Here is a 15,877-nt window from a genome sequence, read left to right as displayed (position 1 = left end):
TTGTGGAGGGGAGGGGGGAGTATGTGTTTGTGTTGGGGGAGAGTGACTGTGTGGGCAAGTTATCTCTAAGTTCAGACAGCAGCTGGAAGTAAACAATCCTGAGGCAGAAGCTGGTGCACAGACAGCTGGTGTCCCCCTGTCCCTCCATCTCAGCTCAGCGGAGACAAGTACACCAGCAGGGGGAGGGGGACACCCCAACATCAGCCCCCTACTCCCTCCATGGCTCTGCACAGCACAAGTCTCTTCCTCTCCCTCCTCGCAGGTAAGCGGCCCACCCTGCCTGCCACTGTGGTCCTAGTGCTGGAGAGAGCAGGATTCCGCATTAATGTTTTGATTCCATGGTTCCCTCCGAGTTCTCCCACAGCCTCCTCTCCCCACAGACCAAGGAGACCCACCTGCTCCCTGTAGTCCAGGCAGAAGTGCATTTGCTGCCAAGGAGCCGGCATGCTCAGCTGGGCAATAGCTATGCAAGCTGTCCATGCTGAGCAGTTTCAAAACTTCCTGAGGCTTTGAAAGGGAAGGGGTGCATGCCTGTGTAGCTGGGTGCAGGGCAGTGGAGTTCAAAACAGTGAGCAGAGCGGTCACAGTGGGCATTGTGGACTGGGATACCTCCTGGAGGCCAGTTACAGCGACACTGATGCTTTGTCGATCTAACTTTGCTACATAAAGCTCTACGTGTCTTGTCGAGGTGGTTTTATTTTGTCAGCGAAGCAGGAAAGTTTTGTCGGAAGGAGGAGCATTGTACCGTGCACACCTCTGCTGTTTTGTTGAAAAAAGTTGTCTTTTGCCGACAAAACTGTGTAGTGTAGCCAAGTCCATGGCATAGAATAAGAAACATTCCCTCCCCTGCAGCCTACACTCTAAAACGTCAGGGCAGACAAACAAATAAGCTGTTTGGAGGATTCCAGCAGGAGGACTGATAAGAAATAAGAATGCCTTTGCACCAAGGTATCAGTGCTCTAAGACTCCCCATACTACTACTGCCAAAAGCGCCCCAGTGGGCCACGGCACTAGAGCTGGGGAATCCTGTTAAATGTTGACCGTTTGATGCAGAGGCACTGGCATCACTTTTATCTTGGGCACAGCCTTGTGGGGCACCTCTAAGTGCCCAGGGAAACCCTAAAGTCAGTTACCCTCATGCCATCTCCTCTCCACACACAAGAACAGCTCATCAACCTGCATATATCCATGTCCACTAACCCCTTGTTTCCCAGGCAAGAGGTGTGGGGTGGGGACGGTTGGTTGGTTTTGTTTGTTTGTTCATGTTTTGTCACTTTTAATTGATATTTTAATTATTACGGTTTTTACACCACTTTATTAAGGCTTTTTAATGTTGTTTTTTGGGGGGCAGGGGAAGGGAGACAGCATGACGTTATTTAGTTTTTCAGATATTTTAATTTCAAGATTCACATATGCAAAAACACAGAGGTATCAGAAATTAGGGGAAAAGAAGCTTCTGTCCCTTATGCTTGCAGTTTAGTTTCTGGAAGGCCACACACAGACACATCACACAATCTTACTGGGCACTCCCCAAAAGATGAACATTCACTGGAATTCAGTTGCTAAGGCATCGTTGCAGTTTACCATTCAGGTTACAATAACTTGCCACATGGTTATTCACTGTCCAAATCTTTGTTCACACAGTGTTCAGAGTGCCCGACAGTGTCTCATGCCTTTACAGAACATCAAAGCCACTGAGCTGCCAGGCTCTGAAAACCAGGACATACAGAATTATGGTGCACAATTAACTAACCCTTTGGAGTTGTCAGTAGCCACTGAGGATATATTGTAAGTATATTTCAGAGAGGGCTACCCTATATTAAGTGGACATGAGGAATGGCTTACAAATTAAATAGCAAAAAATAAATAAATAAATAAAAAAGTTAACACAGAGTGAGGCTGCCCAGTCTCGAGGCAGGAGCCATTCGCCAATAAGGTGACCTCCCCTGTAGTGTGGACTTGTTCTCCTCCTCCTGGCAGTCCTCGCTGAGTCTCTGCTTTGCACCTCCAGGACCACTGCCTTCCTTATACCTTGTGCCTGCAGGAATCAGGTGTCACTGGCCCGGTGTCTATGCAGGGAGGCTTCTGCAACTCCGCTACCATGGGCCTGCTCCCTCACACACCAGACAAACATGTGAGAGTCATCCCTGAGCAGGTACGCTTCAGCAGGACCCCACAGCTGGGGACTCAACATTTTCCTTGCAGTTCCGGCCGGGAGTCTCTGCTCTGCAGGGCCAGGACCGCAGTCTCCCCCACCCCTTGTACCTTAGTGTCTTGGACCCCTCGGATGTGCAGGAAACCCTCTGAAGACCTGCTATCGGTGCTGCCCTAACTCCACCCCAACCCTACTGCCCCTTAATTTCCAACAACAGTAGAAATAAAAATCAATACAAACAAAAGCATCTTAAAAAATCAAAATCAACATTAAGCATTACAATCAGAAAAAAATAAAAATGGAATTCTGACAAGCCTAGGCACAGATAAGAGAAAGTTAATCAGTACAGTAAGATACATAAAAGCTACTGACAAGAAGTCCCTGTATTAGGGAAAATCAGGAAAAATTCTACATAGAGTGGTATGATTGAAGTACAAAAACCAATTAGAAAAGAGGCATGATGACATAAAAATAGCATGGACAGCTAAAGTTACCTAAAATGAAGCTTGCATATGCATATTGTATGGGTTATGTAAGACACAAGGCTTAATGTTGATTGGATAGTCAGATAATATGGAAAGGTATAAATAGTTTAGTGTGTAATGGGGTAAAATCTTCAGGAAAAATCCATTGTGACCTGCCTATGCCCCAGGAGAAGGTAATTGATTGATAGTTTTTTTTTTCCTGAATATCTGTCTTTCACTGCTTTTATGGTCATTGTAAATGTGAGGCCATGCTCTTGGTTCAAGTAATAGAATCATAGAAGATTAGGGTTGGAAGAGACCTCAGGAGGTCATCTAGTCCAACCCCCTGTTCAAAGCAGGACAAACCCCAACTAAATCATCCCAGCCAGGGCTTTGTCAAGATGGGCCTTAAAAACCTCCAAGGATAGAGATTCCACCACTTCCCTAGGTAACCCATTCCAGTGCTTCACCACCTCCTAATGAAACAGTTTTTCCTAATATCCAACCTAGACCTCCCCCACTTCAACTTGAGACCATTGCTCCTTGTTCTGTTATCTGTCACCACTGAAAACAGCCTACCTCCTTCCTCTTTGGAACCCCCCTTGAGGTAGTTGAAGGCTGCTATCAAATCCCCCCCTCACTCTTCTCTTCTGCAGACTTAATAAACCCAGTTCCCTCAGCCTCTCCTCATAAGTCATGTGTCCCAGCTCTCTAATAATTTTCATTGCCCTCTGCTGGACTCCCCCCGATTTGTCCACATCCTTTCTGTAGTGGGGGGCCCAAAACTGGACACACTACTCCAGATGTGGCCTCACCAGTGCCAAATAGAGGTGAATAATCACTTCCCTTGATCTGCTGGCAATGCTCCTACTAATGCAACCCAATATGCTGTTAGCTTTCTTGGCAACAAGGGCACACTGTTGACTCAAATCCAGCTTCTCATCCACTGAAATCCCCAAGTCCTTTTCTGCAGAACTGCCACTTAGCCAGTCAGTCCCTAGCCAGTAGCAATGCATGGTATTCTTCCTTCCTAAGTGCAGGACTCTGCACTTGTCCTTGTCCAGATTTCTTTTGGTCCAATCCTCCAATTTGCATAGGTCATTCTGGACCCTATCCCTACCCTCCAGCGTATCCACCTCTCCCCACAGCTTAGTGTCATCTTTGAACTTGCTGAGGGTGCAATCCATCCCATCATCCAGATCATCAATGAAGATGTTGAACAAAACCAGCCCCAGGACAGACCTCTGGGGCAGTCTGCTTGATACTGGCTGCCAACTAGACATTGAGCTGCTGTTGATCACTACCCGTTGAGCCCAATGATCTAGCCAGTTTTCTATCCACCTTATAGTCCGTTCATCCAATCCATACTTTTTTAACTTGCTGGGAAGAATACTGTGGGAGAACATAACAAAAGCTTTGCTAAAGTCAAGATATATCATGTCCACCACTTTCTCCATATCCACAGAGCCAGTTATCTCATCATAGAAGGCAATCTGATTGGTCAGGCATGACTTGCCCTTGGTGAATCCATGTTGATTGCTCCTGATCACCTTCCTCTCCTCCAAGTGCTTCAAAATGGATTCCTTGAGGACCTGCTCCATGATTTTTCCAGGGACTGAGGTGAGGCTGACTGGTCCCTGGATTCTCCTTCTTCCCTTTTTTAAAGATGGGCACTATATTTGCCTTTTTCCAATCATTCGGGACATCCCCTAATCACCATGCATTTTCAAAGATAATGGCCAATGGCTCTGCAATTACATCAGCCAACTCCCTCAGCACCCTCAGATGCATTAGATCTGGCCCCATGGACTCGTGCATGTCCAGCTTTCTAAATAGTCTTTAACCTGTTCTTTCACCCCTGAGGGCTGCTCACCTCCCCTCCATAATGAGCTGCCCAATGCAGCAGTCTGGGAGCTGATCTTGTCTGTGAAGACCGAGGCAAAAAAAAAAAAAAAAAAAAAAAAAAAAAGCATTGAGTACTTCAGCTTTTTCCACATCCTCTGTCACTAGGTTGCCTCCCCCACACTTTCCCTGACCTTCTTTTTGTTGCTAACATACCTGTAGAAACCCTTCTTGTTACCCTTCACATCCCTTGCTAGCTGCAACTCCAATTGTGCTTTGGCCTTCCTGATTACACCCCTACAAGCGTGAGCAATATTTTTATACTCTTCCCTTGTCATCTGTCCAAGTTTCCACTTCTTGTAAGCTTGCTTTTTGTGTTTAAGCTCACTGAAGATTTCTCTCTTAAGTCAAGCTGGTCACCTGCCATATTTGGTATTCTTTCTGCACATCAGGATGGTTTGTTCTGCACATCAGGATGGTTTGTTCCTATATTTCAGGAACCCCTTGGTCAAAGGGCTCCCAATTTGAATCACTAACTGAACGCTGCACCCACATGAGGCACTCTAAATTTCGTAGTGATCTGAGTAACCATGTAGATTTTAGAGCACCTAAAAGAGTTGAACTTTAAACAGAAAGTTGGTCTTAACCAGAACTACAGCAGAGCTGTCGATCTGCTAGAATGTGCAATTTTACGTGGTATGTTGTGTCCCACAAAACTGTATTTCCTTATTCATCACCATGCACCACAACTGCACTTCATTGTGTTGACTGATGGAAGGATTACTTCCAGCAGGTCACCATGACTCACACTGTGATAAGAGGGAGAGGTGAATTTACACCCAAAAGCACAACAAACCTCTTATTTCTTATTGATATGGATCACAATGGTCTATTCTTGCCAGGGGGATTTGTAGCAATCTGGTAAAATATATGACACTGTACTACACTGTGGGGGTAAGTGCCATTAATGTTACAAAGGGAGTCCTTCCTAGTCTCTTGTATGCTATATAGGTTCTTATACGGTCTTCATCGCCCGTATCAGAGTACCTTTCAGTAGAACATTAAGTGACTACACATCAGTCACATGTTTGTTCTCTCATCCTCTCCTCCAGAAGGAGAAGCACATACAGTGGCATGTCATGTTTTTGTTGCTATATGTATAAATTAGTTTTAACAGCACACTGAGAAAGCACAGGATGGTGGTGGAATGAGCCTTTGGTTGAGAGAAGACAAGACGGTGTTATCTACAGTCACTTGGACTGCAATATGTGTACAATGTGACTGATCTCAGTGGGGACTGCTGTACACAGCACAATATATCTGAGCATAAGGAAGGGTTCTTTGGCCATCAATGGGTTGGTGACTGTGAATTTTTACAGGCCCTGTACAAGCAAGAAGAAAGTACACCTCTGTTTTGAGTGAGAATGCCGCAGACTAAGGCTGGGCCTAGGAGAGCAAGGGCAGTAAGGGATGCCTTGTGTCCCCTCATCTTAGATTTAAGGGAGAAATTAATTAATGTGAGCACTGCATTAGTGCACCATATCAATTCATGTACAGCTAGTCAAATAATCAGTTGCATGTATTATTAACCAGAGAATTCATTCAAATCCTGATTTTTAAGTTGCTGTTTCTCCGTAATAATTTTGCACAAGACAAACACCAAAGGATTGTAGTACACAAAATATTTATTGCAGGTTTCTAACACAGGGAGTCCAACTGTCATAGATTAACAGGCATTTGCAAAACCACTCAACTCTAAAACAGCCCAAACTAGAAAAAGTAAAGTATGCACAAACAGGAAACATCAAAACTTTATGACGTGTAAATCATCAGTGTACCTGCTTTCCTCCTCCTGTGTAGGCAGAGTATGGGGTGCATTGGGTACTGCTGACCATGTGCACTTCCATGCATGGACTGAGGCACCGAGTGGCTGACCCCTCCACCCCAATTGTACAGTGGCCAAAGAACATAGCAGTGTGGTGTGGATGCAACCAGAGCTGGTGGGACATCAAGGTGGGTTTTTGCGTTACCATCTGACCAGCTGGTTTCATGCTCAGAAGATGTCTTCCTAGTCACTATTCTCAAACAGAACGTGTTATATTGGACCTGAGAGTTGCTGGTACTGGAAACAAAGTTAAAACATGATGGTTGAATGCTTAGTCAGCCGATACTAATTGGTAGGTGATTTCTGATCTAGAAGGAAGGAACAGACTGAAAACAAGAGAAGATAGCCCCGTGGGAACGGAACAGTGGCAAAGCAAAGAAGGGTTAGCAGAACTTGAATGTCACTAGGCTACGTTCACACAACAGGGTGATAAGAAAAGGAGTACTTGTGGCACCTTAGACACTAACCAATTTATTTGAGCATAAGCTTTCGTGAGCTACAGCTCACTTCATCGGATGCTGTAGCTCACGAAAGCTTATGCTCAAATAAATTGGTTGGTCTCTAAGGTGCCACAAGTCCTCCTTTTCTTTTTGCGAATACAGACTAACACGGCTGCTACTCTGAAACAACAGGGTGATTGTGTCAGCAGCTGACAGGGCTTTAACCTGTATATCCATTGGTGCCATTTATTTGAGGTGCTAGAACCAAAACACACAAAAGTGGCATTTTCTATATGTGTGTGTGTGTGTGTAACAGGGATTAGTTAACAGAAATAACTGATTTATAATGTGAGTTAACCTGGCAGTGAAGAAAAGCCCCTACATTTAACCATTTGTCTACTCCAGACAAGATATCATATATTTGCCATATGATTACACCTATTTATCCTGCTAAGGATTCCTTTTGGGCCATTATCTTTGGTTAGACCTGCCTGAGCACTGTGCATGGTGAAGTGTGCCACCAAACTGGTGGAACTGCTCCGAGCAATAGTGCAGCAGAAAGGACAGAGAGGGTTCATGACCCTGTGTGAATGCCAGTGCAGATGTGGGGTTTTGATGGTAGCTGACAATATACAAGTATTAGGACTGGTCTATATGTAAAAGTTTAGCCAGAATAGCTATATCACACCTATAATCTAAAATTATGTATGCAAAAGCCCTAAGTGTCGATGTAGTCATCCAGGAAAACATAAGATACACTGGCAAAAGAATTAGCAAACGTAAAGACTAACCTACAACAGCAAGCTTAAGGGTAGTCAGACTTACGGACCCACAAAATCTGTGGCTTTTAAAGTAGCCATCACATACTTATTTTCTGCACAGAACAGCTGCCTCATTCAGCTCCAGGATGGATAGTGGTTCATGGAATAAATCAGTGGTGAAGGAGGCTGTTGTCCACAGAACCTCTTCATCATTTCTTGAAGAAGTTGAAAGACTGCCAAGGCCCCTGGGTCTCTCTGAACACTGACAAATGCATAGCTGGACAGCAAGCTGGCTCACCTGTGTGTTAGTATAGTTAAAATAGGTGTTAGATTTATAGAGGTGTGTTTAGTATTTGGACTTTATGAAATGCTTGTAAGTTGCTGCATGTCTTAATCTCACTTATAATATCTTTATCCGATGCTATAAGATAATATTTAAGTGTTTGCTTTGTAACTATAAAAGTGTTTGCTCTAAAACTATAAACTGGCACGGTCAGGATAGAAGCATTACCAAGTGTGAAGTACAAGTTCTTTGGGACTGGGAGTAACCTGAATATTGTGGTGATTTTTGGTGTAAGACACCATCTGGCACAAAGGCAGGTTTGCTTTCGGAAGCTTGCTATAGTGCTTTAGGAGCTCACACTGGTTACTTAGTTGGTGAAATGTAATTATAGAACATACAACTAGTTTGTGGTTCTTGCCTTGTTCCTTGACAGTCTGCCCTGAGGTTGGCACTCATGCGCCTGAGCTACTCTAGGCAGCTCAACAGTGTATACTATCTGAAGTATTGGTACAGGCGAATCTAGACCTTCCCATAAATAAAGTGCCTACCCCTCAACTAAGGGGCCAGGGGGAACCACTAAGCCCAGGCTGCAAATGATTATGGGGGGAAAAAAGGAGAAAACAGGATTTTGAGTAAGGTCAAAGGTTGAAAATCAGGGATCCGCAAGGGGTACCAAGCAGAGGAACCCCGACAACCCCCACTACTATTCAAAGGAGTCTACAAAGTCAGTGGACACCACCCAGAGGAATTCATCCCAGAGACACGAGCAGACAAGGGACAGGAAACAGGCCTGGCAGTTGCAGAGTACCCCCATTCAGCTTCCTCCTCCTGGAGGAATGGATGGCCATCTTGGCCATTGCCAGGAGGAGGTTTATGGGGAGGACCTATGAGTGCGAGGCCATAGGCAGGGTGTTCACAGACCAGGAGGCATGGGGAAAAGTGCAGCCAGAATCTCAATAAGAGATTCTGGAGGAGCTGGGAAAGGAACTGAAACCTGATGCCCCCTATATAAATGTGTGCCAGTGTAGCCCTTTTGTCGCAGAAGGAATTGGTGTCAGAGGAGATAGTGAATGACTCCAGTTGGAAGGCATGCACTGTTTGAAAGTAAAGTACTGGTGTGGGTGGGTCTGGGTCTGCCCAAAACTAAATGCCCTCCCCCTCAGAAAAGGGAGGGGCCATTAAAACTAGGTTTCAATTGATTTCTTGGGACAACTAATGAAAAAACAAGATTGGGAGCGCAGGTCATAAGGTAATGATCAGGAATCTGGGGGGGGACACCAAGCAGAAAGTTCCTGACAGCACCCACTGCTCCTCAAAGGTGTTCAGGGAGTCAGTAGACACTGTTGGGAGTGAAGGTATATTTAGGCCTGACAGAAGCCTGCTGTGGATTTTAAGAGTCTGTTCTGATAATGTTCAACTACGTAAGCATAAGTAGGACTGGGCATGTGTAAGAAATTGCAAAGTCATCATATTTAAATTGTGGGAACAAGAAAAGATAAAGTAACTAAAAAGCTAGAAAAGATCAGTTTGAACTAACATTAAACCTGTCTTGACAGGGGAGGAGAGTTAACATGGATATGAGAGACTAATACCAATGTATAAGAAAAGCTACCAAAAAGTTCTAAATAAGGTTGTGTAACAAAAGGTGGTTGAAGCTGTATTGTCCAGTGCTGGAAGCAACTGTGATGAGATGGTCCTAATGAGCGTCCCGCAGTAAACCTCAACTCAACAGACATGGCCCAGAGAAACTCTGTCCAGCATCATGAGTGGACAAGTGAACGGACATAGGCCTCCCTAGTCGCAGAGCACCCCTTCCTCCCCCATACAGCTTCCTCCTCTTGGTATCATGCATGGCCATCTTGGCCAGCACCAGGAGAAGGTTGGTAAGGAGGTCCCATGACTTTGCAGAGCCACGGATGAGGTGTGCCAGGATTGGGAGATGTGGAGAAAAGTGCAGCCAAAATCTCAGTAAGAGGTTCTGGAGGAGCCGGAAGAGGGCTGCAACCTGACACACCCTAGGTAGAGATGTGCCATGGTCTCTGGCGAACAGGGGTCAGGGTAGTTAGTGAACTGCATCACGTGAAGGTGTGTAGTCAATAAGGCATGGGATTACAGGAAGAGAAGCGAAGGCCTCACGGTTATGACAGTTGAATGCTACCCTGGAGAACTGGATTCTATCCTGGCCTCTCTCATAGAGTTCCTATGTGATGCAGGGCAAGTCACTTAAACCACACTTTTTAGAGGTGGTCATGAATTGTGTGTTCCTTATTTTTTCTGTGCCTTACTTGAGCCCTTTTGTCTGATTTGCAGAAGTGCTGAGAGCTCATAGCTGCATCTGAGCAAAATGGGAGTTCTGGTTGTATATATTATGCTAAGCACTCTGAAAAATCAGGCCCCAGCCATCTGGAATCAGGCACCCAAAATCCATGGATATTTTTTCTTTAATCTCTGTGTTATTTGGCTCCTCATCAGAGAAATTGGATTAATCATGTCACCTCAACTCACAGGGGAATTCTCTAAGATTAATTAATATTTGGGGAGCATTATAATTCTATGGTGATGAAAGCCTGTGAGAAATGAATAATTGTGTTCAGAGGAAGGTCCGAAGAGTGTGTAGCAAATAAAAATATTTCCAATAGGCTTTTTTTTTTCCTTGTTCAGTTTAAATGTTATATCAAGACTGTATTTTGGCAGTGTGTAACATACTGTTCTCATTTATTATGTTAAGAGACATGTCACATTTTAGACATATTTACAGCTGGACTTGTCACTTGCTATCTGTCCAGCACCTTGTATTAGGGGGAAAGTTGAGTTTCTATCAGAAAGTTCTAGCTTTTTGCTCCGCGCGGGGGGGGGGGAGGGGCGGATAATCTGTTATTCAAAATACAAGTAATCTTAATGTAAAAGTTACAGAGATGAACAAAGAATATTTATTATTGTATTGCTATTGTATGTTTTTTGTTGTTAACAGTAAATACAGCAACGTAACAGCATTTTAAAATTCTGCAGCTTGAAAAGGAGTGTCCGTTAGATGGCAGTAGAGGATAATAAATGAGAAAGGATGACGCATTTTATTTTCTTCAGTGTCCTAGAACCCTTAGTGATCATTTTAATCCATGCTTTCTAAAGATCAGCAGACGCATAGTTAAATTGTGTTTTAGTAGCAGAGTTAGTATTAAGGTGTATTACAATTTGATATACACACGTGACAGCAAAAAAGTTATTTTCTTTAAGCAATTTCGAAGCCTTTCCCACACAAAATAATTCTTTCTATTTATCAGTTATATAAATGAATTCCTTTCCTGTCGTGGAAAAGGACTCTGGGTTTCTGCTTGATTATTTGTACAGCCATTCAATCAGTAGTCAGACTACTTACAGTACGGTACAGCAAAGGGAATAATAATAATGGAAAAGGAACATACCTCCTAATGAACGGACGTAATGAACGAAAGAAAATAATACGGTATTCGACAATACAAGAGGGCCCTGCTCTATCTTTGGATGAAATACAGTAACTGCACTGATCACATTAGTTCTCCCTTCGCACACTTGGGGAAATGGCGACGAATGCTGGGGAGCAGAAGAAAGGTGATGTGTCCCGAAACCTGATTGGTCAGATTTTACTGCAGACTGCAAATCCATAAAAACCAAAGGAGCAGTTTGAAACCAAAATAAGCACAAAAGTGAAGCAGTTTTACCAGAAGATCCTCCAGAAGGCAAAATAAGATAATGGCAAATGAAAAATGACATTTGACAGCTGCTCTTATTTAAACAATTAACAGAGACGCCAGGTATTGCCAGAAAATCAGGGATTGCTTTGAATTAATAATTAGTAGAGGTAGGATTTGATAATTTGCCAAAGTTTGAAAAAATGATTTTATTTATATATATATATATATTGCGGAGTCTAAATGGAGCAATGCTCAGACAATGGCAAGCGCAAGGGCCGGGCTAATAAGCCGCCACTTTTCTTCTAACTCAAGCATCATGAAGACAGAGGCTAGTGGGGGAGGATAACAGAGAATAGACCCCGCCCATGTTTTTCTTGACAGTTTTCAATCAGGTCGTCCCCACGGATCTCAGCCTCAGGTGATGTTTCATTGCACGAACTATAGTCTAAACTGGACTCGGTAAACGGTAGGCGGAGGGCTATCGGAGAGTGCTTCTCCATAACGTCCACGGTATTTCAAAGCTTGGATCGCTGTAGGGGTATAAAACGTATCTCGAAGAGAATGCTGAAGAAACTTGAAGATTGTGATCTGTTATGCTGTTAGCTTCATTGAGCACGCTTTAGTTTTTCCTTCTCCCAGTCAGATCAAAACAACAATACAAAGGCCCTTTTCAGAGCCTCCCTAGACTTTCACAATAAGAACTGTTACTTTTAGTAACTTCCTTCAAACGTGTGGGGAAAGACTTTTACCTTACACATCAAATCGTTTATTATTACGTGATAATTCCCAATTTCTTAATCTTTACCAGCAATCTGTTCACAGCCATTGATTTATGACAAACATTGTATGAAAGCAGCTGTCTGCTCTCTAGTTCCATATATATATATAAATCTGAAACAAAAAATTGAATGCTAGCTGATACCTATAAGAGGTCTCAGGAGAAAACTCACAAAAAGTCTAACTCAGTTCTTTGCTGTTGTATGTGGTACTTAATTTTTAATTTGTACCATATTCAGAGAATAGATTTAAATAAAAGTGTTAAAGTGATTTTAATAAGGGGTAGGTGGTTCTGAATACTGTCTAGAGAAAAAGACCCTTTTCAGGGAGATGGCCTTGGTGCTCTCAGAGCTACTGTTTGGGCAGCAGGCTTGCAGCAGCCGCAGAGAGACAGCAAGCTCTATCTCCTAGGAAGGGATACCGGAGGAGTTTCCCGTCCAGGCTAGAAAGCTTAGTCAAAACTATTCGTTGCACAGCAGCTTCTGCCTCCAAAGGGGGGCGGGGGGGGGGGACCCGTGAGTAAGGGAAATGGAGAAACTGGGGATGAGTTAGAGAACAAAATACCTTTTCTATCTGGCTAGTGGGCCCGTGATTTGACACATTGATTAGTTTGAAAAGTCCACTCTGTTAACAGATGAGTTAGTGATAACCTTCCCCTGTATGTCCTCCTAGGGACTATTCATAACTACTTAAACAATCTCTACCCCTGCGGGTCGGAGGTGGGAGTTTGAGTACTCCTTTAGTATAAAATTGTTGGGGGGGGGGGGCGAGTATCTAATGATTTGTGTCCTATTTTTCCACTGATTTGTTAGTCTCTAAGGTGCCACAAGTCCTCCTTTTCTTTTTGCGGATACAGACTAACACGACTGCTACTCTGAAATTTATTAAACCAAGTAGATTATTGTGAACAGAAACAGATTAGGCTGTAAAATAGAAACTTAATCCTTTTACTAGGTAAGTATTGCAACGCAAGTGATTACTGTTTAAAAATTCCTTCGGTCTCGCGTGTTTTAATTAAGGTTTCAGGGAGGACGAAAGGACTAAAGGTCTCAGGCTCAAAGCGGTGTTAGAATTGAAGGATCATCCAACCCTCCAAATAACCACAAACTGAAACATGAAACACAATGAAAACGGGGAGATTTTATTGTTTCAATAAAACAATAAATAAACTAGGGTTTAGTTATTACCCTTCTCTGTCTCCAGAGATACCCATTCGTTGTAACAGAAACAAGGAGAGGGAATGATATTCATAAACTGGCTATTTTGAAAGAGAAGTAGTGAGACATGGAGCCTCCGATATAAAAGTACGAGAAACTGAGGTAGTAGCGAAGGAAAGGTGGAGTCTGTTTCGGAGAAAGGAAACCGCACAAATGTTCGGTGCTGGGCGGTCCAGGAATCGTGGATTTCAGGGAAATGAGCTGTGGTGCAGCCACATTGGGAAAGCCGTAAGCTTTGGGATAGTGGTGAGGCGGGAAGGGTCCTATTTCAATAGTACAGAGCGGGCTTTTCAAATTTTCAAATTACCCAATGACATATGGCTCGTAACCATCAGCCAATCAAGAAGGAGAGTTTGCCTATAAATACAGTTAGTGCCACAACAAACGCTTCTCTTCCTTCGTTTTGTTTCAGAGCTAATAGCGCCTTGTGTTTGTTGCAATGGCCCGGACCAAGCAGACCGCCCGTAAATCCACCGGTGGCAAAGCTCCCCGTAAACAGCTGGCCACTAAAGCTGCCCGGAAGAGCGCACCTGCAACTGGGGGAGTGAAGAAACCCCATCGTTACCGACCCGGCACTGTTGCCCTGCGAGAGATCCGCCGCTACCAGAAATCTACCGAGCTGCTCATCCGCAAGCTGCCCTTCCAGCGCCTGGTGCGTGAAATCGCCCAGGACTTCAAGACCGATTTGCGCTTCCAGAGCTCGGCCGTTATGGCCTTGCAGGAGGCCAGCGAAGCCTACTTGGTGGGGCTCTTTGAAGATACTAACCTGTGTGCTATTCACGCCAAGAGAGTCACCATCATGCCTAAGGACATCCAGTTAGCCCGGCGTATCCGCGGCGAGAGAGCTTAAAGGCTACTCGGCCATCTTCCAAATGACCCAAAGGCTCTTTTAAGAGCCACTAAAGTTACACTTGAAGGAGTTGTAGCACGCCTATAATTAAGTCTCTTAAGATGCCACAAGTACTCTTTTTGTTTTTATAATGTAAGTGTTGTTCCGCGGTGGTACACCACTGTAGGTAAACTGCTTTTTAATTTAATAGGAGTAGTGTTCTCTTGTTTTTCAGTAAATGCACTTATTCCCTATTAACTTCTAAAGAAAACCGTGCCAAATACAAAGTTGCTATTTAAAGCTTTAGCTTCAAGTCCCTTTCCCACTTTGGGGTGATTATTTGACAAACTCTAGAAATATTTCATATAAAAACCCTTTGCAATCCGAAAAACAGTGATATTTCCTCTTTGAAAATACTCAACTACATAGACTTCTGTAGGGAGCCTGGGGGTAGTCAAAGGATTTCTTAGTTTACTTTTAACCAGATTTATCACGTGGAAACCTTTATTCTCAGTCTGGCTAAAAGTAACCTGTAAACAAGCCACCAATGGGTTACTTTGGGGTGCGGTATGTGAATGATAAACAAGGTTTGAACAATTCCTTTGTAATATTCAAGCTAATCTAATTAGAAACGAAACACAAATGCGATCTTTTTCAGAGGAGGGAAGAAAGGTAGGAGACAAAGCGGCATTCTCGTGTCCTATTCTCCTTAACGCCGCGTATTAAACCAGCTAGATTCTTTTGCTCGAAGATGTATCAGGATGAAACTGTAGACAGAGAAATTTAGTCATTTCACTTATTGCAAGTAATTACTATTTAAAAACTCCTCTAGTCTTTCATCTGTTTAAGGCAGGACTGAAGGAAATTAGAGAGATCCCTCATGAGGGTGCAGTGCCCCATAGTCACAGAGGCGAGAATTACTGAAGGGTAGTTGTGCCACCCTCTAAATAACCGCAAATTAAAACACAAAATACGAGGATCGAGAGACGTTTCATCCCATTCTGTGGGTTAACTATTATCCCCGCCCCTTAGCTCTGGGGTTTGATGTGCGTGATGGGTGTTCAGCTGTAAGAGAGAGCAGGAATGACATTGTTTAATGAACTGGTCTTTTTGAAAGAAAAATAGCGAGACACGGAGCCTCTGATATAATAGAAGAAATAAATATGCACCGAGGAGGCAGAAAAGGGAAGGAGGCTTTGTAGACTGAGTGGCGGGGGCGGGGCCGGGGGCAGCAGACGAACGCGGCACTGGGGTGGTTCCAGGAGCCTGAATTTCAGGGAACCAGCCAGCTTGTGGCGACCGCTTTCGATCTGTGCTTCCAGAGCTCGGCCGCTATAGCCTGATAGGAGGCCAGCGAAGCCTACTTGGTGGGGCTCTTTGAAGGTATTAACTTTAACTGTATTTTCCACTGCATGCATCCGATGAAGTGAGCTGTAGTTCACGAAAGCTTATGCTCAAGTAAATTTGTTGGTCTCTAAGGTGCCACAAGTCCTCCTTTTCTTTTAACTTGTGTGCTATTCACGCCAAGAGTCACCATCCTGCCCAAGGACATC

At 43.9% G+C, this 15,877-nt stretch overlaps 1 protein-coding gene across 1 annotated transcript; it reads left to right on the top strand.

Moving 5' to 3' along the window:
• Window positions 1–206: 206 nt before the first annotated feature.
• On the top strand, window positions 207–14,407 carry LOC141980506 (histone H3). The gene is made up of 2 exons (XM_074941781.1): window positions 207–262; window positions 13,908–14,407. The coding sequence occupies exon 2, from the start codon at window positions 13,935–13,937 to the stop codon at window positions 14,343–14,345; it is 411 nt and encodes a 136-aa protein (XP_074797882.1). The 5' UTR covers window positions 207–262; window positions 13,908–13,934; the 3' UTR covers window positions 14,346–14,407.
• Window positions 14,408–15,877: the final 1,470 nt, after the last annotated feature.

Source organism: Natator depressus, chromosome 1 (assembly GCF_965152275.1).
Source record: "Natator depressus isolate rNatDep1 chromosome 1, rNatDep2.hap1, whole genome shotgun sequence".
In the NCBI taxonomy this organism is placed as follows: domain Eukaryota; kingdom Metazoa; phylum Chordata; order Testudines; family Cheloniidae; genus Natator; species Natator depressus.
Note: the sequence above shows the minus strand (reverse complement) of the source record. Positions and strands in the feature narration are given on the sequence as shown.